Source organism: Bacillus rossius, assembly GCF_032445375.1.
Source record: "Bacillus rossius redtenbacheri isolate Brsri chromosome 9 unlocalized genomic scaffold, Brsri_v3 Brsri_v3_scf9_2, whole genome shotgun sequence".
Lineage (NCBI taxonomy): Eukaryota > Metazoa > Arthropoda > Insecta > Phasmatodea > Bacillidae > Bacillus > Bacillus rossius.
In genome coordinates this window covers 36,617,691-36,643,491 of record NW_026962013.1, presented here as the reverse complement: position 1 = coordinate 36,643,491, position 25,801 = coordinate 36,617,691, and the positions used below count along the sequence as shown (strand labels likewise).

General features: G+C 40.4%; 1 protein-coding gene across 5 annotated transcripts in view; it reads left to right on the top strand.

The window, feature by feature from the left end:
- LOC134543009 (Ig-like and fibronectin type-III domain-containing protein 1) overlaps positions 1-25,801 on the top strand; it is a 547,890-nt gene that overhangs the window by 457,995 nt on the left and 64,094 nt on the right. For 4 of the 5 annotated variants that reach the window (XM_063387679.1, XM_063387678.1, XM_063387680.1 and 1 more), the window contains 4 exons: positions 5,481-5,687; positions 13,138-13,164; positions 13,937-14,047; positions 15,998-16,228. In XM_063387679.1, the coding sequence (XP_063243749.1) occupies positions 5,481-5,687; positions 13,138-13,164; positions 13,937-14,047; positions 15,998-16,228 (576 nt within the window). The remainder of the gene's footprint in view (positions 1-5,480; positions 5,688-13,137; positions 13,165-13,936; positions 14,048-15,997; positions 16,229-25,801) is intronic. The other variant, XM_063387681.1, reaches the window with a different exon arrangement.

The following is a 25,801-nucleotide window of genomic DNA, read 5'->3' as shown; positions in this document are numbered from 1 at the left end:
GCGGTACTTTTCAAACCCAATGAGTACATGCTGAAAATATTAGTGACAGAACAAATGCAGGAATGGTGTCGTGTATAAATTAAAAAATACTGTAACCCTAATAATAGTAGTAATAATAATAATAATAATAATAATAATAAAAGCGACAAGAAAATTGAAAATAGAATCCAGAATGACACGTGAGACAGTGTCTGAAATGCTGATCAAGATTAGATAGCTTTCTTTTATAGCTAAACTTGTTTTGTAGTGAAGCTGTCCGTCGGGCCAGGAGGCGGCCGCCTACGGAACGGCGCCCCGGTCTATCGGCAGTGTTCAGTGTTCTGTTCGCCCCGCCATGCCAGGCCGGCAAGATGCACGGCCCGACAGCTCAACAATGTAGCCGGCCGTTACGGGTTTGTTTCGCGGGGGGGGGGGGGGGGGGGGGCGATTGAGGCGCCGCAGCGGCCGATTAGAAACGTACCCGCCTTCAACGCGCGCCCGGGGGGAAACCTACAGCTGCATTCTTTCCCAGTGTACACTGCCGTAACTACGTGTACATCCGTGTTCTTTGTGCGGCCCGCTGTGAATTATTGGCCCCACCCCTTTTTTTTTTTTTTAAACGAATGTTATATGTTCTGTGAAAGCATTGTGTCTACGATTCGGGGAGGGGAAGAGATTGGTCCCTTTACATTTTTTTTTTTATCGTTGCTTCGAAGAATGCATTGTTGTGATTGTAACACGTGACTAATAATCGAGCTATAAAATTGTAAAAAAAAAAGTAATTGTGTTTTTTTTTTTTTTATCGTTTTGACATCATATAACACAGTTTGGTAGTTTTAGATTGTATTTTTCCCTTGAATTAATTCTCACGAATTACCCGGCTACGTAATTTAGTTTAATGTTGGTGCACTTAAACAGAAATAAACTATATCATCAATAGTGTATTCATGTACGAACGGCACTTCCGCAGTCAAGAGTTTTTTTTATTTTTTTTTTTTTAATCTTATTTTGAGGGGTCATCGTTATCAATCCTCTTGCTATTGACGTTCGTCGCCGTTGCGGAAGAGTCTCTGGACCCAGTGGCGTAGCCAGGATTTGTGTATGGGGGGTGTTAAGAAGCATGCCCCCCCCCCCCCATATTAAAGCGGGGTCCGGGGGTCCTCCCCCGGGAGAAAATTTGGATTTTAAGGTGTAAAATAGTGCTATTTTATCAGTTTTCGGTACTAAAATTTAAATATTGTAATGGTAAAATTTTTATTAATTTTAATATGAAATTTGTTTGAGTGATGAATAAGAAATTAATTAAAGATTGGGTCCTAAGGGGGGGGGGGGGGGTTGAACCCCTAACCCCCCCCCCCTGGCTACGCCCCTGCCTGGACCACGTTACAACTCGACGAGTGCTTCAGTTGCAGAATTTCTCTTGCTGAACATCAGCGTAAATTCTTGAAAACCAAAACAATTTGTGAGTTGCATCCAGCATGAAGTCGCATTATCGCGATTATTGGCTACACGTAGGTGACAATTGTTTATCTAAGTCACTATACAAAAGTTAAAATAAATACTTTGCCTTATTTTACGTAATTTTTTTTCAGACTAAGATTAGGTATTTATTTTTATATTTTAATTTGATTTTGTAGGACGTATTCATGTTGTGACTTTAAATCTCAAACAGTTGTTTATTGAACGTCTAGTAAAAGGAAAACTTGAATTCTGTTTTTTAAAGACTTTTTAACAGTATCTTAGGTGGTTAGTTAACATGGTAATCCACTACGGGTTAAAGCTTTGTTTGTCATATTTAGCGGGGCGTTTGTGTCACTGTTCTGGATCAAGTTACATGCACGCATGAATAATTTGCTACCGTATGAGGCTCTAAGAGTAATTACAGGTAAATCGACCTGCCTTCGTGAGTCTTTGTCATTGGTTGTTGCTGCAGTTACCTTTCGTCTGATTGGTCACGACGTTTCCAAGGAAAAAAAGTGAAATCAGGATATTGTGTTTTTTTACCTAGTGATGTTCCTTTATTAAGCCCACAAAACTGCGTTTTTAAATTCCTTCTGTATTCCTAAATATTTTAATATCGGAAACCTAACCAAAAAACTGTTTGGGTGATTTGACAGTATTTTAAATGTTGCTAACCTAACATAATCAACCTTTCATGCTAGAAACGCTCATATTTACGTGTAGAAAAATAACTATAATTAGTTTCACAATTAGTGAAATCAAAGAATTATAACATTTTCCGACAGACCGCACAATTTTTTACACAACAGGCAGTCACACAAACATTAATTATTGTGTTCAGCTTTGTATAAATTGAAAAAAAACATAAACACGCAACTGGATTATAACGTCTTTCTAGGGCAATACTTTTTTTTTAAATTTCGCTCACTGTTACAGTTTCAACACATTAACAAAACTAAAAAAAAAAATCAATATTTACTTGAAAAATCGCTTAGTGTAGAAAATTACCTCTGAAGCATGAAGGATTTGTTACTGGTCATGTGAGCAACAATTTGTTTTGGACCAAAGACCAAAGAACATGTTCATGTGGCGAATTTTACGGGTTCGATCCCAATTCTCCCCTCTCCTTGCCGCTAACTAGCCATCAATATGACTTAAATTCATAAGCTTCGAGTTTATTTATGTATTTCATCGGGGTTTATCCCCCCCCCCCCCCCCCAAATTTTTGATGCGTAACATCTTAGCTCTCGGTACGCAGTATTTGGTAGGAGTAGTTTCGTGAATGCGACGGAAGTCAAGGAACGGAAATGTTTAACGGTGCTGCCATCTGTGGCATATGGTGAGAAAGAAAGTTCACAAACACAAAACCAAAGGGGAAACTTTATAGTATTAACTGTTTAATGAAATTTAACTAGATGGGCAGTATTTTAATAAAATTCATTGTCGAAAATCAGGTCCAAAGTCGGGGTTTTGTATTTTTTTATTCTTTTTAACTTTTACTGGAGCCTTTCCGTTATATTTTTAAAAACAAATTCTGCAAATAGAAAGATTCAATAGTCGACGTAGCTGCTCCGGCAACGAATTCTAGCGGCGGGTGCGGAAACTGCGTGTGATTCGCGTCACGAAATGTAGTTTAAAACACGGTTTGCGTATAGTTTATCACGCTCGGCATTATTTTAAATAATTTTACGTTAAAATTTCGTGTCCTAGTTTCTTATTATGATAAGTGTATTTGCAAGTTGAGAACACGTGACTTTGCTCGTTACCGAGGTTGTATGTTACACATCTCTGGCGAGAACTGAAAGACTCACTCACTGTTGTTTGTTTTTTTTTTATGCCGGGAAGCTAATCAAAGGGCGGCTTACTTACAAACATACCTTGAAACCCGCCACGCACACTCAGGTCCAGCCCAGTGCGTGCGCCCGGGAAGCCGAATGCGTTTCCCGCTTCTCGGGACCCGACCTCGAACATGTGTGACGTGGCGGCACGCATTCGGCACATCATTCAGGTCGTCAACTCTCGCTGCACTGAGTGCGTTCGATTCCCTGTACCTTAAGTGTTTCGTGACTAGTTCGCTGAAATACGCTCTGCAACGAAAAGGGAAAGTTTGTCGGAGTGCCGTATATGTAAAATGAAAGCAAGCTTTATTTTTTACACGTGCGTAGTCTGGATTCGACAGTTCGGTTGGCAAACTGGACCAATGATGGAGCCACAAGCGCGAAGGGAAAGCATATGTCTATAATTGTGTCATTGGCAAATAAAAAACTGTATGCTGTCCGGATTGACGCCATTATAAAGACACACAAACACACACACATACCTATCTACCGTTGCTCATTATTTTTTAGACTCATGAGCAAATGATATACTGCAAAGAATTGTTCGAAAATCTGACGTATTATTGTATGGGCTTAATAAGTACATGTATGAACGAATGGAAAAAAATTTACCAATGTATTTAAACTTTTAATACAGAGAAAATGAACTACAGTTGGTTTTATATTTTTCTCGTGTAATGTTTTATGATCAATTTCCACAAAAAAAAAAAATACATTGTTAAGCTATTAAATTTAAATAAAAATAAAAAATGTTGCGTGGCTGCCACGCCCGTTAGAAGTTAAACTTCATATTTACGCTGTTCGATATGTGTGTACAATTTCACACATATAATTGAATTTACGTAATTTAATTTTTAATATATTGTTTCTAGTGTAACGTAAACTGCACCACTGTAACGGCGCTACTCAGCACTTGCCCGACAGCGAGGAGCGGAGCAATCGACCGCCCCACTCCTGAGTGTTGCACTTTTAAGTTACGCTGGAATGAGTCATCGCCTCGATTTTCCTTGCCGGCTGTGAATAAGTCTCCCTTCTAAATTACGTGTCGGTTAAGTCTGGGCTACATTCGCAACAGCTCACGCACAGCAGACACACAGTACGCAGACAGATGTTACATTCGAAAATAGAACACAAACTTTTAAATTTTTCTCTTTTATGTGCAGCGATTTCTATCAATGGCCAATCAGCAGACACTACGTCAGCATTTAAAATGCATAAAGTGAAATTAATTATATATATTTTAATTTGCGAGTCAATGATGTGTGGTTGATAATTCCTAGTCGTTAAAAACCAAACGGGGAAATTAAATGCTTGGATTCGGTGAACAACTGAATGATTTAGTAACAACTGACAAAAAATTCGAACTCTTTTTTGTATAGAAAAAATCGACAAAAAGTAATCAGGGAAGAAAACAGTTGAAATGTTTCAAACTGCTGAGTTGTGTAGGAATTAACGCTCTGACTTGTGTGCTGTACGTGTGCTATCGCGAACGCAGCGCAGGCTTAATGACTATGGGCATGTATCTATCATGGAAATCATCTGATCGCCCATTAGACTGCAAAAAGGTATGCCCGCGCTAGTGATTGTTTCCTTGTAATTGGTGGCCGTTGGCAAGAAAAGCCATTGCGCTATTTGGCCGGGCCACTCAGGGTTGGATGGCTATACTGTAATTTATATTTTTTTTGTAATGGAACAGAAATATTTGTGTAAAATTACAGATTTTTTTTTTAAATTTGTACATTTACATGAAACCAACTGTTCCACAACAAAATATTGTTAGCAGTAATACGGGGTTCGGATTCTTGGCCGGGAATTTATGCTTTCTGTTGTCCCAGTACCTCAAATTGTTAAAATTAAACAGTTCTCTGAATAGCTTTCCAGAATTAACTACGCACATAATAAGCATGACACAAAAAAAATTATAAAATTTGTTGAATATTCTATATGTTTTACATGGTGTACAAAATATCGTTTAAAATATTAAATCATGCGCCAATTTTCATCATAAATATTCAGTATTATCTGGGGAAAAAAGTATTTCAAATATCCAAAAATTACCATATCCATGTGTTGTACAAATTTACAAAATATTTCTTGTATCACAAACTATTTCTTCGCAAATGGTTGCCGAAGGGATCTGTTCCCCCCTTGTGAGTGAAGACGGTGGCAGGGAGTTTCACCGGGACCACGGTGTGTCGGCAGGCCTGCCGAGCGCGCGCGGCGGCTCGTTGCACCCCGTGCACGTGTACGAGGGCGACGACGCGCTGGTCACGTGCGTGGTGCGCGACGCCGGCGGCGACGCCGTGGTGTGGCGGCGCGAGGACCGCGAGCGGCACGAGCTGCGCACGCTGACGGCGGGCGACCAGCGCGTCACCGACGACCGCCGCTTCGACGTGCTGCACGACGGCGGTGAGTCGCCCGCACCTCCTGCCCGCTCCTACACGCTCCCGCCCCCTCCTACACGCTCCCGCCCCCTCCTACACGCTCCCGCCCCCTCCTACACGCTCCCGTCCCCTCCTACCCGCTCCCGCCCCCTCCTACACGCTCCCGCCCCCTCCTACCCGCTCCAGCCCCCTCCTACACGCTCCCGCCCCCTCCTACACGCTCCCGCCCCCTCCTACACGTTCCCGCCCCCTCCTACACGCTCCCGTCCCCTCCTACCCGCTCCCGCCCCCTCCTACACGCTCCCGCCCCCTCCTACCCGCTCCAGCCCCCTCCTAAACGCTCCCGCCCCCTCCTACCCGCTCCCGCCCCCTCCTACACGCTCCCGCCTCCTCCTACCCGCTCCAGCCCCCTCCTAAACGCTCCCGCCCCCTCCTACACGCTCCCGTCCCCTTCTACACGCTCCCGCCCCCTCCTACCCGCTCCCGCCCCCTCCTACCCGCTCCAGTCCCCTCCTAAAAGCTCCCGCCCCCTCCTACACGCTCCCGTCCCCTCCTACACGCTCCCGTCCCCTCCTACACGCTCCCGCCCCCTCCTACACGCTCCCGCCCCCTCCTACACGCTCCCGCCCCCTCCTACACGCTCCAGCCCCCTCCTACACGCTCCCTCCCCCTCCTACACGCTCCAGCCCCCTCCTACAAGCTCCCGCTTGCTGGTACGCTAGTCGGACAGAGCGGAGGGGACCTAGTTCAGATGCTGGGCTCTGGATCAGTAACATCTGTAAGACGACTCCTGTTCCACCCTGAAAGGGCGCAGACACGGGAGGGGAGGTGGCGGGTGAGCCGGCCTTTCGTGCCAGGGTGTCCACAAGGAAAAAAATATTTCGTACCAACTTAGGCGAGAAAAAAGCACTAGATTTGAAAAAAAAAGTACTAAATTATAATTTATTATGGTTTTAACAATTTAGGAAGTTATAATGAAATTGCAATGCTCTAACTTAAATATCACACCGCACGCACATACATGCCATAGTTTTTTTAAAAATAATTACGCTTAATAATAAAACCAATTGGAGTTACTGTAATATTATTATATTAAAGAAGAAAAAGTACTAGATCTGGTAGTAAATATACTAGACCACTAAAAAACTTATAAAAGTTCTATATCTAGTACGACAGTACTAACTGTGGACACCCTGCTTCGGGCCGGAAAACAGTGCCCCCTCCCGCTCCGGACACAACACGTCCGTGCGAGAGCGACCCAGTCGGTAGTGTGTCGGTTCAAGGTCACCGTCGAAGAGTGACTTAGATGTACGCATGCGCGAGTAACGCTTTGTTGTTATTTTTCTTGCTTGCAAAATGGCGACTTTCCTGATTTTTTGCTTGTTTTTTTTTTTCCTGTGTGTGTTTGTGTATTCATATTTATTGTCCGTTATTTGTGGTTTTCTCTCTGTGACTTACAGTAAAAAAAACAGCAATGGCATGTGTTAGTAAAATAAAGGTTTTTTAAATCGATCTTTCACAATTCTAGAATCGTTCGAAGAACGGAAAAGGAAAGAAACTGAGAACAAACAGCAGGCAAAGCTGTTCTATTTCCCCCCCCCCCCTTAACCCCTCTGCAACCCACACGAACGCTCTTGGCGAGGGCTGGGAGCGTACTCCACACGTTTTTACTATTTCCAAATGGCGAGGATGTGTCCTTTACCGAATTCACCTGAACCAAATTATCTTATTTTTAATTTCAAGGCTGCGTATCCGAATTCTTTAATCGCTAACACAACATAGTGTGTCAGCATAACAAAACAAAAATCGACAGTCATTTCTTTTGCATTAACCAATTTTTTTCACGGTCATTTTTCCTGCATTTTTTGCACGTTTAAATTACTAATTTGACATTAATAGATAAAAACGAAAAATGTATAAATAGTTGGTTAGCTAAACAACAGATTATCGTTCAGTTATGAAAGAAATGACAAACCCATTATTTCACAAAAGGCCGCATAGGATACTTGCAACTATTCGGGAGTTCAACAAAAAATGCCTTGACATCCTTTAAGATGCAATTCTCAAGTATACTTTAGTCTAAGTGGTTCTTTAATGAGGTGTTCGTAAACGGCAAGTGTTTCCGGTACATTTAAGAGGCGTTAAATGAATTTGCTCATGTCTGTGAAGTTACCGAATTATCGAAATTTCTCTGCCACATTACAGTGTAATAAACAGATAATTAGTTATGTTTCTGCATTGCATTACAAAACAAAATATATCCGAAATGTTTGTGCTGCACAGACGAACACGTGCAATATACCGCGACTCAGGAAGTTAGGGGAAGGAGTCGGCCATGGCACGTTGGAAGGAACCATCGCGACATCCGGTAGGAGTGATTTCCGGAAGCCACCGGAATCAGAAATCGGAACCGGGAGTGTCAGCTCTGCGCCATTGCTTGTGACCTCGGAGTCGGCGCCCACATTCCTCGCAGGTCCCGAACAACCCTGAAGCTCTCGTCGCCTTGGCTCTCTTTGTGCAACAGTGTGTCAAGTCATCACTTTCACTGCCCTTAGTAGTTGACCCTGAGGGGGGTCAGTTTTTACTTCCTAGTAATTTAGTTCGTATCGTAATGTAGTATCTGAAAAAAAAAATATTTTGTATCCTTGTTAATTGTTTTTGCTTAGTTATCTTAGTTATGTGTGTTATGTTTTGTCTTTCTGTACTATTTTTTTACTCTTTTTTTGTAAGTGGTAGAGAATGGGGAACGTCTAGTTAAGCTACATAATATAATTATATGTATTAAAATTAATATAAATAATATGTTTATATTGGTTTGGATAGTCAATTTTCCTGGGGAAAAACTTTTACCGAGGTGGATTATATGCTTCGGCAGTTGTTGCTATTCATTTGTATGTCTTCGTCGTTGGTTGCTGTAGTGGAGTCGAGGCTGGAGCGAGAGGCGAGGAGCCCAGCCCGAGGACATCTTGCGGCTCGTGTCCTTGTGTCCTTGTGTCCCTGTGTCCTTGTGGCACCGCGCTCCCGTCGCGCCGGAAGACGTCGCCGCAGATTAAGCCCGCCCTTGATGAATGGACCCGCCGGGGTCAGAGCTCGGGACCGCGTCCTCAATCTCCCTCGCAGTCAACCTCTCCACTTCCCCAAATTGATTACGTCCTTCGAGAGACCGTGCGTGAGGGGAGAGAGAGAAACCTTCCCTCGCCACGGCGCCGCACTTTACCGTCCAATACGGCGAAGTCGATAGTCGATAAGTCGATAGCCGCGACAAACGACCGTCCGCGATCGCTCAGACCCTTACACGATCAAGCATCAGGTCGCAAAAAAAATTTATTAGAGGAGTTTAGATAACTTTTTTTTTCTCTTTCCCATCTGTGTTGCGACATTAAACTGGCTGATTCTTTGCACAGACCGAATCGTAGCCAGTTTTTACCACGCAGAAAAAATTATGCCCTTCAAAATACAATACCACGCAGAACAATTCTAAAACCGCACTACAGTTCATCAATAGTAATCTGTACACTATGCTTTATTACAATAATAATATGATTTTAAAGCATATGTAGTAATCTGATAACTCGAGCCCATATTGACTATGATATTTTAATAGTTAAAGAAGGTCGTTGGTTATAGTTCATTTCTTTTGGTTTTAAACATTCGTTAAGGCAAACAATGTCAAAAACTTTCTCTTCCAACCTTTTAATATGTTTGAGTAAATAATGTTGAAGGATTATGATGTCACCGAAAACGTCATTGTGGCAGTTTGTTTGGCAAATTGAATTACTTAAATTTCCATGAAATACTTTGCATATAGGGCGGGTTCTAAAATATGATGGATGTTGAACGGAATCAGCCAGTCAGAATCGTGCGTCGTGCCCAGCGAATACACAAATGACGTCCGTTTCCATCACAGCAAATCTTTAAAACGATGAATAACACATGAATGATTAAAAAGGTTATCAAGGAGAAATAACTAAAATAATGTTAAGTGATATTACTGTCGTATGAAAAATAATTTTTATAAGTAAGAAACAAATTATGTGTTTATTACTTTTAAAAATCACAGACCATTAGATTTACTATGTGATGTTTGTTAATTGGAGACAAATTTATAGGGGTTTTAGAAGTAATGAATACACAAAAATCATAAGTTAAATATTTCCACCAGGACTGTGATTAATTACTTAAATTCAGATTGAGATTAATATGGAAAATGTTTTAGATAGCGCAGTCCAGCAATAAACTTTAATAGTGTAACATGATTTAAAACATATTTGAGGTTATCTGTCCAACTTTAATTGGTGGAGAAAATTTTTTCTTCTAATATTCCCCTTCCAACTCTATTGTCAAATATAGGTGGAGACGAAAATTTAATAGTGTGTCATACCCTTTAAGATATTTGGGAGTTAACGGATACTGTAAAAAAATTCAAGCACGAAGTGGTATCATGACTTGTAAATCACTCAGTGCGACTCATCCAGGTAGTCGTTATTCAAACAGATGTGCATCGAGGAAACGAGTGTCTCGAAGATAAGTGTAGGAATTGTAGGTTTTCCTTCGATTTCATCTGCCTTACTAGATTCCATACAGACACTACAACACGTACGGAATGTTCCTAGACAACAACGAGATCATTAAGGTGGAGTCTCACAGGTCATGTTGATATTTTTCCCCATCATTACCATTATCTATTTCTGTAAAATTTAAGAGTTTATCTCTCTTGCATTTGCTGTTCTCTTACAAATATAAGACATAGTCCTTAAGAAGCCACTCCAGTGTTTCAGGGGCACTACGCAACCCGCATTAACATCATAAGATTCGATGCTATTTTCATTTTGCTTATAACTTACTAACTAATATAGATTTAGAAATGATTCTTGCTTGATATGTAAGACAATGATGCTCTTATAAAAGCCCCTTTCTTCAAAAACGTGCATAAATTATGGTTCAAACCTAGACAATACACTTATGCATATTAGTAAAGATTAGTATAAAACCATACTTTATGCAGGTTTTTGAAGAAAGGGGCTTTGATAAGAGCCTCGTTGTCTTACATATCAAGCAAGCATCATTTCTAAATCTATATTAGTTAATTAGTTATAAGCAAAATTAAAATAGCATTGAATCTTATGAGGTTAACGCGGGTTGCGTAGTGCCCCTGAAACACTGGAGTGGCCTCTTAACCATCAGAAATGACGAGAAAATGAGGGTGGGGGGAATCAAGATGGCGTGTGAGACGGGGCCTGGAAGAAGGAGAGCTGGACGACACGACGGGGCGCGGGCGAGGAACCGGTGATGGAGTGTCGTGAGGAACCGTCCCGGGGGAGTTCCCGGGGACTGTGTTCGAGGAAACACGAGGAACCTGGGTTCGAAGCCGGACCATGCGGGGCGTGGACACAGTAGCAGTATGTACGAGGGGCTCCGGGTCCCGTTTAATGTTGTGGATTATTGGATGGGTACAATGGCCGATCGCCATCTTGGATGACCTTGACCATGGTCTGTGGCCTTGACCTTAAATGTTTGCCAAAAATTCTCCAAAATGAACCTAATTTTCCATTTCTCAAGGAAAACATTTCGAGGTGTCATATTACAGTCGATGTATCGTGTTTCAAATGTCATGTAGGCCCAAGGACACAATCCAGGCTCATCGGCTTGAATTAAATTTGTTAATGTGTCTAAAGACGTCTTTAGAACATTTTGTTCTTTTAAAGGTAAAAAAACGTTTTGGATAGTTTAGAATTTTGAATATTTCCTAGAAAATGGGAATATTTTAATTTTTACATTTTTGAGATTTTTTTGCTGAAAATTGTGGCCATTTTGGTGAATATTGGGTTTATTTTGGCGAACTTTTGGTAGATTTTGAAGGTCAAAAGTCAAGTTCAAGGTCATCAAAGATGGCCACCGTGATGACACAATCCAATATGGCGGTAGGTCATTGACCCCACCCACGATCACAATCTTGAACCTGGGTTCGGAGCCCCTTTTACTACTTACAGTTTCTTCTAACTGTGCCACACCTCGCACCAAGGAAAATATCAAGTAGTTTAAATGTGGATCTTTCACTCGATTTCAACGGCTGAGTCTGAATTTGACATGCAAGCTTCCGCTGCAGGTTCATCACGAAATATTATTTGAAAACATATACACTATGACTATATATTCATACGTCTTGTGGTCTGAAGTGCTTCCCAAAGCTGGTCTTTAAAGAGAAAGTGCCTATTTTAAATGGAACATTAAACATATGAATAATGTTTAGTTGAACAAAGCTTTACAACCAACACAAAACTTTTCTTTGTCGTAAAATGATTTCTCTGAGGTGGGATGATAAGTGCGACGCTACCCGGTGCTTCTAGTGGGATATCTCCTCTAAGCGTCAGGCTCTGAACTGGCGCGCAATATTTTCGACGTGCATATGGTTAACTATGATACTTGAACGGTAACTACAATATTATAGGGTGAAGAAATGAAGATTAAAGTGTAATGCAAGTCCCTTAAGTGCTTTCAAATATCTGTACCCGTTGTTTAATGCCTAAATATTACTCTGAAAATACACGGGGTTTTTTTATAGCCATTTTCACTCTTCTAAAAATTCCGTTTAAAAACTTAATCTGGAAACAAAACTACTTTTCCGCCATCACTTAATTCTCAAATGCTTTTAGTAAACAGAAAGTTATCGAATATCTTGAGCAGTTTTCAAGTCGCGTAGTTTTTCCTGAAGCTCTGCACACCGTGTGTACGCCCAGTTAGGCATTTTACGACAGTGACAGGTTTTGCATTGGTTGTAAAACTTTTTTGAATAAACATTAGGTGCCAGGCGACGGGCCCACGTGCAGGTATACTGTGTTTGCTATGCCACAGAAGACACGCATCACAGCTAAGCACAATCCACAATCCAAACCGGCTGCTAAAATTATTCTAGGTTTAATTTTCACCTTTGGGTGGTTTCCCCTCCTTCTTCTAATTGTAGGGGGGTTCCAAAGAGCTTTAATAGGATCCAGCCCATGGACACTTCACACCCCCCCCCCCCCCCCCCCCCAATCCTTCCATTTCCCTGGGAAGAGTTCGAATTACGAGTGAAACTTTCTTTGAATAATGAGTATGATCAAGACGTTCTGTGTTGCATCTTAAATACTTTCCTTATAATTTGCAATTTAAAAAAAAAAAGTGGTTCAGCTCCAACTTCAAATGCTTATAGCAACCTTTGGACCAATGTTGACTTTTTTTTTTTCGTGATGTACCTGCAGCCGAAGTTTGCAGGCTCAGCTAGTATACTAAGGTAACTGCTGTTTATCTGTCATCAAACTTTATATGTATTATGTAAAACTGCTTTGGCCGTAGAGTGAAAATGTCGAACGCGGTGGGTACGAAAGGCAAAAACTTTTAAAACTAACAAACGTTCCTTATTGAACATGTATTTATTTGTGTTGACCTAATCCAGTTTTTTTTTTTGTTTTTGCTGTTTTTTCGGACACACCATGCAGTTTCGCCCGAGGATAAGACAGTCTCAGGCAAGTTGCTTGTTGCAATAGCGGTCGCTTGTTTCTTGGGTGATGGAACTTCCGGTAGAACTGCGTAACATCTCCCGCCACCCTTCTAACTCCTGCTCACAAACTCCCTAGCACAGCTTCAGTCCTCCTCGCTTACAAGTAGTTCTGTGTCCAACTCCATGTTGTAACTGTGCGTGCAACCAAGCAGCGCTTACAAAATTTCTCAAACGAATGGGAATAGTATTATGTTGGTGTGGTTAAACGAAGAGCAATACATAACTGCACTGCTTTCCTAAATATACAATCTGTAATTCTATAACTGTAGGAGCAACTAACAGATTTGTTGATTTCGAAATTAAATCTCAATATTCCCAGTCATATCAGGCCTAAAAGATAAATCTGAGGCGTAGTATGCTTAATACAGTCTAGTAGTGTAATGTTGTTAACGATGTAACTGCCTTTTGTGAAGTAGTCTCTCTGCATTTCTTCAAACATGTTATTGCTAAAGTTTAGTATTTGTCATTAAATATACTTATAAAATTATTGTTATTTCGATGTGTTAAAAAAAATCTTTATACAAGGGAACGATCCAATTATTCCTCAATGGAGATTATAATTCCCCCCCCCCCCCCCCCCCCCGTCTGTGTAGAAGAGTATTGTTAGAAATGAATACGAAGTGGCAGCGAAATGTGTTCAGTGTAGTGTGGAGCGAGATAGGAAAACTGAGTTCCCGAGCTGAAGGAAGTGTAGACGGGTCCGAGCGCAGGCGCTGAGAGGTCGCCCCTGCCCGCAGGCGGAGACGTGTGGGTGCTCGTCATCAGGAGCGCGCGGCCCGCCGACTCGGGGGTGTACGTGTGCGAGGTGAACAGCAACCCCAAAGTGCGGTCCTTCCACAAGCTGAGCGGTGAGTCCCGCGCATTTCATTTTCATTCAAGGGCAGTTTTAAAAATTTCAACTCGATATCTGTTAATTGCGAATACTTGTGCGCCCTTTTTACATCCACAATATTACACTGTGTGTACATCTGTTGGAAATAAGTGTAGCAGAAGAATAAATTCAATTTTAGGAATTTTAGGAATATCTCTTAAATGAAAGTAATGACGAAAAAACCGAGACTTCGAAAACAAAATTCCAACGAGGCCTGCTCAAAGAGAGACGCAAGTCGCAAGTGGTCCCAATTTAGTTACAGGATGTCCAAACAAATCGTAATTTCCCTGATCCAAAATTTCAAAATTTCCTGGCTAAATTATTTTTTAAAATATTTTTTAAAAAATTAGTTTTTAAAATATTTTTTTATGTTGCAATTTTTTTTAAAGAAATTTCAGAAATAAAATTCAGCCTCCATCATCCCCATTACTGACCTATATAGTTTTCTCTCTACTTTCTTTATTTCAAACACAACCTGTAATTTTATGGTGTTAAAAACAACGCACAGTTTTGGTAATAGCATCTGGAGCATGAAGTTTTATCCTGAAATATTATCACTAAGTAATTTCCATAACGTTTTACAAAACATCACCCTGAGTTAGTTTACTTTTGCATTAAAAGTGAAGCATAAAATTATTTATTTAACATTAATTATTAAAATTGCGTACAACTGACACGGGTTTTGGCACTTGATTCTAAGTAGGATATAAGATTGTTCCTTCAGCGGAATCGCAATATAACTCCCCGGAGGCAGGCCGTGGAAGCCATCTGTGCGCCTGCCCTGCCTATTAATTATTCTTGAGTTGCAATCCGTTTAGTAATATTTTATGGTCATCATCAGAGGTTAATCTGATTCTGCTCAGAATGAAGTACCTTATTATTTGGAACTAAATTTAAAAAAACTAAGTTTCATTGAGTTATGTATGATACAAAAAAAATAATTAAATAATACGTGACAAAAGCTTTACACAAACCAGTACTTTAAAACTGTATACAACACAATTATACATGCTAGATTTGACATAAAAATTGGCCTTTGTTTTGTTTTTTAAAAACATTAAATAAGTACTTATAATATTTATAAAACCGCTTATAAAAATGTGAGCGAGTCTTTCAGTAATCTCCAGAGATGTATAACGTCTAATGTCGGCGACGAGAAAATTTATGTGTTCTTGTGTTGCTTAAGTTAAGAAACTCGGACACAAAATTTAACTTAGAAATCTTTAAAAAATAATGCCGAGCGTGATAAATATATTTAAAATTCTGTTATCAACTGCATATACAAACGCGAATCACACTTAGGTTCCACACCGCCGATAGAATTCGTTGTCGGAGCAACTATGTCAACTATCGAATCATTCGAATAGCCGAGATTATGCATTGAAACTATATAATGAAACGGCTTTGGAACTGATTTTCGACAAGGAAATTTATTAATATTCTGCCCCTCTTGTTAAAATGCACTAAACAATTGAAACTATAATGTTTTCCTTTGGCTTTGTGAACTTTATGTTCGCATCATCCGCCACAGATGGTAGCACCGTGTTTACACATGTCCGTTACATGCTACTTCCGTTACAAATGCCGTATACTGCGTTATGAAATTATTAAATAATTTAGAATAATGAGCAAAATGGGCTTAAGAGGTCCACCTAGTCAGGACTGTGTCAGTTTTAATGAGGTGGGATGATAAGTGCGACGCTACCCGGTGCTTCTAGTGAGGTATCTCCTCTGAGCGTGAGGCTCTGAACTGGCGCGCGATATTCTCGACGTGCATAGGGCAACTATGATACTTGAACGGTAACTACAATATTATATGGTGAAGAAATGTAATTGATGAAATGTCAGTAATGACGATAAACCGTACCGCTGGGGAACGAGCCCGGCGAGAGAGCATGCGCTGACGCCGGTCGCCGCTGTGCCGCAGTGCTGTCCCGGGCGCTCCAGCCGCCGGACAACTCCAGCCTGGCGCCGCAGTACTCGGGCCAGTCGGCCGAGACGGTGCGCAACCACAACTACACCGACTGCTGCGCCTCCAGCAACGTGTCCAGCCAGTGCTACGGCTTCTGCGACATCCAGAGCATCCTGGAGGGCAACACGGGCAAGGACCCGGAGAACTGCGAGGCCGACTTCCCCGCCATCGTGCGCTGCATGGCCGGTGAGTCCGCGCCCACCTCCCCTCTGGGCTTGGTGCGCGACTCTTCACCTGACGGCATGATGCGACGTAGTTCAAGTCACTTCTTATTGTTCCGCCCAGAACATTGCGGAAATAGTGCTTTACACGTCTGACGATGGTTAGTAAATATGTATTAGAATCTACATCGTCAAAAAACAGCTACTTGCATTTAAAAACAAAATAAGTTCCTCAAAACTGTTTCCACGATGCTAACACTACACTTCAGCCAGTGTTTTAGGTATCTTATCAAAATGGCGCATCACTATCACTACATAGTATAAAACAAAGTCGCTTCCCGATGTCTGTCTGTCCCTATGTATGCTTATATCTTTAAAACTACGCAACGGATTTTGATGCGGTTTGCTTTTAGTAGATAGATTGATGCAAGAGGAAGGTGTATATGTATAATACATGCATAATATAGTAGGGAAACACTGATAATTTTAGAGGTTTCTAATGTGATGTAAATAAACACATTTTTTTGCGCTTACATTGCAAACGCTGGCTGAACCCTACGAGATAGATCAAAATAATGTGCTACAGTATTGTACACCTTAAGAAGGTCTACAAAAAAGTCCGCGGTGGTATATGTCTAATTCTTAGGGATAACCCACAATAACCATTTTTTATCCTTTACTTTTTGCAAGAAATAATGGCTTATTTACGAAGCGATTTTAAGCAATACAGTATTAATCCTTATCCAATTAAGTACCGTAAATACATTGTGCATTTAGTATAGATCAATATGGCCCTGTACAGCATGTAATTTAAATGAATATTTTCGAAGATATTACAGATTTAAAATGCAGGGACATAGCGGTTGCGGCGGTACCGGCCGGGTATCCGGCGGCGCGTGCCTATATTGCAATGACTATTAATAAATCGCAGGGTCAAACTTTCAACGTTGCAGGCTTAGATTTGAGCGTTGAGTGTTTTTCACATGGCCAATTATATGTCGCTCTTTCAAGAGTAAACTCTAAAGAAAACATGTTTGTATTGTCTAATGACAAAAAAAAGCGACGTTGTGTACGTTGTATATAAAGACATTCTGTAGTATATTTAGTATCAGCATTGCACCCGTGCGAAGTCGGGGCGGGTCGATAGTCAATTAAATGAAGAAGAAAAGACTGCTTCACACAGTTACCATGCAATCAAGAAGACCTCCTGCTTGAAGGTATTGGTTTAATACTTTACACAAATAACAATATGAGTGTCAAATGTGTGTGTGTAACTATTGTTTGTGAACTTAATCTCCATTATTTTTAAGCATATGCGTAAATCGTAGAATCAAGGGGTGGCAACTGCCACCCCAGAATTGTCCAACCCAGTATTTAGACACACATTTTGGAAGTAAAAAAATCAATAATTTACAAACAGGTAGACCACTCAATTAAAAATAGGCATACTCTTGAGTTGTGTGTAAATTATATATACTTTACAAATGGTTTGGCTATTAATTAATGATTTTTTTTAAGGGAAATAGATTATTTTAGCAAATATTATGTGATTTATGGTGAAAAAGGTTTGATAAAATTTAAAAACATCTAACAATGTAATGCTAGCTCTTTAAAATTTCCCAGACACCCAGACCCACGGTACGTCTTGCCTAAGTTAAAAAAAAAACTGAAATTACGCCTCTGGTGTTAAGTGTAAAGATGCCCATTTCTCGCATATGCAGGTATTCTCGTGGAAATTAAGAATATTAAGATTTCGTTAAATGTTAAGGTTTATCGATGACAATGACCAAGAAAACATAAGGAAACGTGCACAATTCTCATAGACACCAATAGACACTACAAATAACAATATTAACAATAAAGTGAATCTCTTAAATTTATAAAATCATATAATTTTCAATAAAATTCAAACAATAAGTAATTCATAACCCAAAAAAATTAGTACTTCTGAGATAAAAATTTATTGAAGTAGCATGAGACATCCACAAAATTGATAATGAAGCTAAAATAAACCGAATAAATTAACTGATACATTTGTATATTTACAGCCTTTACTTTATATAATCACAAAAACGCATTACCAAAGAAATTTAATAATAAAATAATAGGTAGTAATTAGTAATTAAAACACTTAACGAGTGGCATAGCTTTTAAAGGCTTTTTTCGGAATCTTAACTTTAAGTTATCGCATCTCTAACTATGTTAGTTTAAATCAATTCTAAGAACAATATATCTGCGATAATGCTCATTTACAACTCCATGTTTTGTCTACCTAGATCCTGACGATATTCCAATTTTTTTTTAATTTTCATAAGTGACATTACATAGCAGAGTTATGAATTGACCATCATTGGCATGATGCAACAATACAGGTCCAATTGTTTGAATTTTATTGAAAACTAGCTAATGACCGGCATGCATTGCCATGAGTAGTTGGAAATAGGGGGTTCAAGCACAGGCGGAGGAGCCAGGAGCCCGCCATCTTGGATGACGTCATCGGCGGCCATCTTGGATGACGTCATCGGCGGCCATCTTGGATGACGTCATCATGACCTTTGACCTTGACCTTTGACCTTGCTAATATATGCTAATCTATGCCAATCTATGCCAATCTACGCTAATCTATGCCAATCTATGCCAATCTATGCCAATCTATGCTAATCTATGCTAATCCGTATGCTAATCTATGCTAATCTGTATGCTAATCCATGCTAATCTGTATGCCAATCCATGCTAATCCATCCGCCATTTTGTATTTCTAGAAATTTCCACCAACTTCGAATCGTGACGTCACCGTTGCACTTTGTGTCACGGACGCCATCTTGGATTTGAATTTTTTTTTTCGAACATTGAAATTCTATGTAAACATCAACCGCCATCTTGTTTTCGTCTGCTGGTGGCCGCCATCTTGTTTTCGTCTGCTGGTGGCTGCCATCTTGTTTTCGTCTGCTGGAGGCAGCCATCTTGTGACGTCATATAGTTCTGTTGGTCGCCACCAGATAGCAGCAGGGATTATTTTATTTTTTTTCTTTAACTAAAATAATTTCAGTGCCGAGGCTGGGATTCGATCCATGGGACGTGAAAACGTCCAGGATGTCGTGGTTACGAGGCGGACACCTTGACCACTAGACCACGAGATCAATTGGGATATGGTGGAATAAATAATCTATATATGCCACGTACTGACGTCAAGTTTTATGATAAAAGGGGGGAGGGTGTCTTTGCCTTCCCAAATGCATGAAATTCAAATTATTATTATACCATCGCCATCTTTAATTCCAGCACAGACTACCAGATGGCGCCAAATTCAAAATATTAGTTAGGGAGTCGGCAGGCAGGTGTCGCATGCCGCCATCTGGGTTCTCAAGTTGGCTGGTAGATGTCGCTAGTATCGCGCGCCAAATTCAAAAATTAGTTGCCAGAGGCGCCGCCATCTTGGTTCTCAAGTTGGCTGGTAGATGTCGCTAGTATCGCGCGCCAAATTCAAAAATTAGTTGCCAGAGGCGCCGCCATCTTGGTTCTCAAGTTGGCTGGTAGATGTCGCTAGTATCGCGCGCCAAATTCAAAAATTAGTTGCCAGAGGTGCCGCCATCTTGGTTCTCAAGTTGGCTGGTAGATGGCGCCACCGTCACCATATTTTAGTTCATACAATCGATACCAGATGACGCCACCATCGCCATCTTTAGTTCCTAGTGTTGCTACCAGAGTGTACCACCGTCGCCATCTTTAATTCTTAAAGTTACCGCCGGAGCGCGCCACCATCGCCATCTTTAATTCATAAAGTCGCTACCGGATGGCACCACTGTCGGCCATCTTTAATTCAAGGTATTGTCGCCGGATGGTGCCAAGTTTGAATTTAAAAACCTACAAGTGTTATGCAATGTGTAACCAGTCGAGATAAGTTTGGAACCTGTAGCCATATTATTATTATTATTTATTAATGTATGTTTATTAAATATGATAGAGTATTTATAAAATATTGGTGTTGTGTAGAGACTCTCTCTTCTTCTCGAAGTGGCGGAAGACATCTCGAAGGTAGTGTTAGAATTTATGTATTAAAGCAATCACTCTAGCTGAGGAGACTAATAACTTATAGTTACAATTCAATAATAGCGGCAATTAAATGTTTTGAAATTAAAGCAAACAACGTAAATGTTAAACACATATTTATTTAAATCTTATTACAAACAGCAAGGGGTAAGAACAATCGATTTAAAAGAAGTAAATAACGAGTAATAAAATCACATAATATTCACACACTACACATCATAGTGACAAAGGCAACATTAACTCGAGACCCAATTATACATAGTAGTATGGGTGGTCGAATAGCCAGAATTTAAGTAGCTGAACATTACAATGGGCGCAATGGAATTTGCCATACAGTTTTATACATTTATCCAGGCGGTTTCCATAAGTCTTTAAAAGTTTGTTGAAGCTAGGACAGTTTCTTTCATTATGTAAATCAACAATGTTGGCACTGCACAGTTCACTAAAGATACTTCTTTGTTTGTCTCCTAAGACGTATACTACATCTCCTTCTTCAGGGTTGACGATGTCACATAACACTGATGAGATTTGGTCAAAGCTCACTTCACCTTCGTTCCACGAGAGTCCATGCACTTCATAAGTCAGTTTACGATTCTCGCTTTGCGACAGCCTGTCTAGTTCGGACCAGTCACATGGCGGTTTGAATATGTATTCATAGGTCCTCAATACATCACCGTCCTCGATGAACATTGCTGCAAGTTGCTTAACCACATACCCCTTTTGTGATGTGAGGCACTGAATGTTGCAGAGAAATAATGACATTTTTTTGCCAGTACTCACGATAACTGATGTGTGAAGCTGTGCTAGCTCTGCAAGGCTGATGCTAGTTCTACAGGTATGACTGCAAGGCTGCAGTGCTGATGTTGTCTCTAGGATGCTGAATGTCAGACTGGTTGTAACAACCTTTGGTGTCGTAGTACACACAAATTTACAATTCGTCTTCATCACTATCCCCCAAGCCACTATCCGTTCCTTCATCCACATCTTCGTTCACCTCTTGCGCTTCCTTTGCGGCCTCGATGCAGGTCATAACAGCCTGATATAAATAGGTAATAAATTCCTCTTCCTCAGGGAACTCAGCGAGAATGTTGAGGGTGGAGGATGTAAGGTGGTAATGTATATAATTAAAGTCCATACCTATGTAGTGACGTACTACCTCCATTACAAATTCCCGAACATCGTCCATCGTAACACTGTTTAAATTACAATCGCAAACACTCTCCGCGTAAACACTGGTGGAAGCCATGATGATAGGAGCGTGGTTAGAAGCAGACTACCACGTTAGCATGGAGATGTCGTCAGAGCCCCCCACACCACTGGGTGGCAGTTACGGTGACTCCAGAACTCGCTCGAAATATCCTGCACAACACATTCCAAAAACATGACGTAGCCTATGGTTGACGGCACAAACACCCTGAGTGGCTCTGTGTGTTTCCTCCTGCCCGAACACGCGCTGCTGTGAAAGCCTCTTCCCAAGCACAGACGTCACTCCCGCAGCAGACAAAACAGGCGTATGCTACAGGAGCTAGAACAATTGAATAACCAAATATATTTAGACTACCCAACTACATAAATGACATGAGATAATTCCTGTGCGATAATCGTACTTTAAATGTTGTAATGTATGTATAAACATTAATCATTCCGAAGTACTTGAAAAAAAAAATGTAAGTGAGGTGTTATTCACCTTTAGCGCTTCTCGATTTCTGTATCCGCTACCTACGAATTAAATTGAGACGGGAAACCCCACCATTTCACAAAAGACCGGCCATTTCTTCGTTTGAGAACTTTCTCCACCAAATATGTGTCCGGATACATCGTAGGCTGGATCTCTTCAGCATAGAAGCCACCACGAATAGGCTTGTGGTCCAAGTCTTCGAGGTAGTAGGTCCTGGGTTCCGATTCACGAACATGTGTCACACGGAAAAGTTCAGAACTCCAATTCGTCGTGAAACCTTTCTCAAAGACACCTTTCTGCTTGGAGATTCTCACAATGTCACCAACATTAGCTTTATGCTTGCGTGTATCTTTCTTCTTCGTGTTGGTGAATACAGTCCCAAGCAAACGATCATCCTTTACATCTTTAGGCTTCATTTTCGTGGTAGAATGCACTGTGGAATTATATTCACTTATAAGTTTCGACAAAAGATCCAACCAAAAACACCTCAAAGTCTTTTACAAACATAATATTTATTACTCAATAACTATCCTACTACAGAATCACTTGCGAAAGCCAGCAATCGTATAAACAATTAGCCCTGCATAGACGTGCAACGACTACTTCTTAGCTCCAAATAGCTCCAAATGCTCCAAAACGGCCTTCAAATGCTCCAACAGCTCCTTAACACAGCTCCAAATGGCTCCAAATGCTCCAAATGCTCCAAATGGCTCCAAATGGCTCCAACAGCTCCAAAAGGCTCCAAATGCTCCAAAAGGCTCCAGTTGTTCCAAGAGCTCCATCTTCAATTGGTTCCAACTGATTCCAATTACTTTTCTTATCGAACTTGGCATGATTACTAACATGTCTTTATTAGTATACATTTTGACTGGCAGTGGTAACGTATTTTGCACCTTTAAGTTATAAGTTTTATTTAGAAATCAGATTTCGATAAATGGTAGATACCATTTGGAAAGAAAATATATTAATTTATCTTCAAGTTTATACACATACATTTAATTTAAGCCATTATTGTATGTAGCCAGCTTCCCTCAGTTCTTTGAGTATGAAGGATATTTCTTTAATGTTCGAATAGTTTCCTGCACAAAGCGATCCATGTAGTAGTCGTAGCCTGTCAACCAATATGTTAGGATCTTCCCATGAGGTATAATCAAACTCTTCTGCTGCGTTCATCATCCTTGCATGTTTATAATAAATATTATCTCTGGTGTCTATCGTTTTAACACCAACCTCAAGGTCACTTTCGTCATCGCGCCAGTGATTATCACAAGCTTGATCAGGATAATTTATTTTATTACGACGTTTCCATCGTTTTGGTCTCAAACCACCATCACAGTCTTCACTCTTGCATGCTTTTGGTGCTTCAGCACAATACTCAATCATGTCAGCCTTAGATGTGTCAGCACAGTCTTCGTTCACGCCAGCTTCTGATGTGTCACCACAGTCTTCAATCATGTCAGCACCACAAACTTGATCAGGATAATTTATTTTATTACGTCGTTTCCATCGTTTTGGTCTCAGACCGCCATCACAGTATTCGATCTTACCTGCTTTAGGTGCTTCAGTACAGTACTCAATCATGTCAGCCTCAGATGTGTCACCACATTCTTCAATCATGCACGCTTCAGATGATTCACCAAAGTCTTCGACCTTGTAAGCTTCAGATGGTTCTCCATCTTTCTCATTTTCATGGAGACGACTAGAAATTGGAGTAAATATATTTTCATTTCTAATGTGGTTACAACTACCTTCGTTTGTTTTAAATTTTAAATTATTATCTTCATCTAGATCAGTAATTTTAGCATTAGCTTTTTCGCCTTCGTTCCTCTTCCGCGATGTTGTCGCCCAGTCTTCGTTATCTTTATTCATCTTAATTGTACAGGTCTTGTAATGTCTATCCAAGTAATATCTTCTACCAAAGGATTTCTGACACTGACTGCAATGAAACGGTTTTTGACAAGGGCCCAAATTACACTCGCTTCTCTCATGTCGTTTAGCATTCTTTCTCAAGGTAAACACCTTGCTACAGTATCTACAGTGATGACGTTTCGATACAGCGTCAGATCCTAAATCGGAATTCATATTAGTTACCGAGACTAATGCCAGATGCAAACTAAGAGTTTTAAATTAGATATATTACTTAAATAGAATTTTTTTAATTATTTCATCAGCGAGAATTAATTTATCTCATTCAAAGGTACTTGTTGCAAGTAGTTCTGCTTTTCAACAACAGATGTCGACACGTATTGCTTGCAGGTAAATATTATTTCTTTCTTTCATGCGGGATGCAGGATTCTCACTAACGATCGCAATAGAGGGATGGCATCGCTATACTCCAAGGAGAAGGTAGTTTGTTCTTCCAGTTAGTGTTTCTCAGGGTATATATTATTATTTGACTGAATAATGATTTTTTTTTAAATTCCACCTAATAAAAATAAAATAGAAGCACTCAGAGAAAACCATCAGGGATGATGTCGTTTATAAACATCATAAATTACCAATGCTTGTGCTAGAACTCTCATGTTGCTTAAGCAAAGAGTTCACAAGCCCGCTTGTGCTAGAACTCTCATGTTGCTTAAGCAAAGAGTTCACAAGCCCGCTTGTGCTAGAACTCTCATGTTGCTTAAGCAAAGAGTTCACAAGCCCGCTTGTGCTAGAACTCTCATGTTGCTTAAGCAAAGAGTTCACAAGCCCGCTTGTGCTAGAACTCTCATGTTGCTTAAGCAAAGAGTTCACAATCCCGCTTGTGCTAGAACTCTCATGTTGCTTAAGCAAAGAGTTCACAAGCCCGCTTGTGAACTCTTTGCTTAAGCAGGATTAAATTTGGAATATTTAAAAAAAATGGTAATTTATGATGTTTATAAACGACATCATCCCTGATGGTTTTCTCTGAGTGCTTCTATTTTATTATCCTGATCAAGTTTGTGGTGCTGACATGATTGAAGACTGTGGTGACGCATCAGAAGCTGGCGTGAACGAAGACTGTGCTGACACATCTAAGGCTGACATGATTGAGTATTGTGCTGAAGCACCAAAAGCATGCAAGAGTGAAGACTGTGATGGTGGTTTGAGACCAAAACGATGGAAACATCGTAATAAAATAAATTATCCTGATCAAGCTTGTGATAATCACTGGCACGATGACAAAAGTGACCTTGAGGTTGGTGTTAAAACGATAGACACCAGAGATAATATTTATTATAAACATGCAAGGATGATGAACGCAGCAGAAGAGTTTGATTATACCTCATGGGAAGATCCTAACATATTGGTTGACAGGCTACGACTACTACATGGATCGCTTTGTGCAGGAAACTATTCGAACATTAAAGAAATATCCTTCATACTCAAAGAACTGAGGGAAGCTGGCTACATACAATAATGGCTTAAATTAAATGTATGTGTATAAACTTGAAGATAAATTAATATATTTTCTTTCCAAATGGTATCTACCATTTATCGAAATCTGATTTCTAAATAAAACTTATAACTTAAAGGTGCAAAATACGTTACCACTGCCAGTCAAAATGTATACTAATAAAGACATGTTAGTAATCATGCCAAGTTCGATAAGAAAAGTAATTGGAATCAGTTGGAACCAATTGAAGATGGAGATCTTGGAACAATTGGAGCCTTTTGAAGCATTTGGAGCCTTTTGGAGCTGTTGGAGCCATTTGGAGCATTTGGAGCCATTTGGAGCTGTGTTAAGCATTTGGAGCATTTTTTGGAGCTGTTGGAGCATTTGGAGTCTTTTGAAGCATTTGGAGCCTTTTGGAGACATTTGGAGCGTTTGGAGCATTTGGAGCCATTTGGAGGCATTTGGAGCATTTGGAGCCGTTTGGAGCATTTGGAGCCATTTGGAGCTGTCAA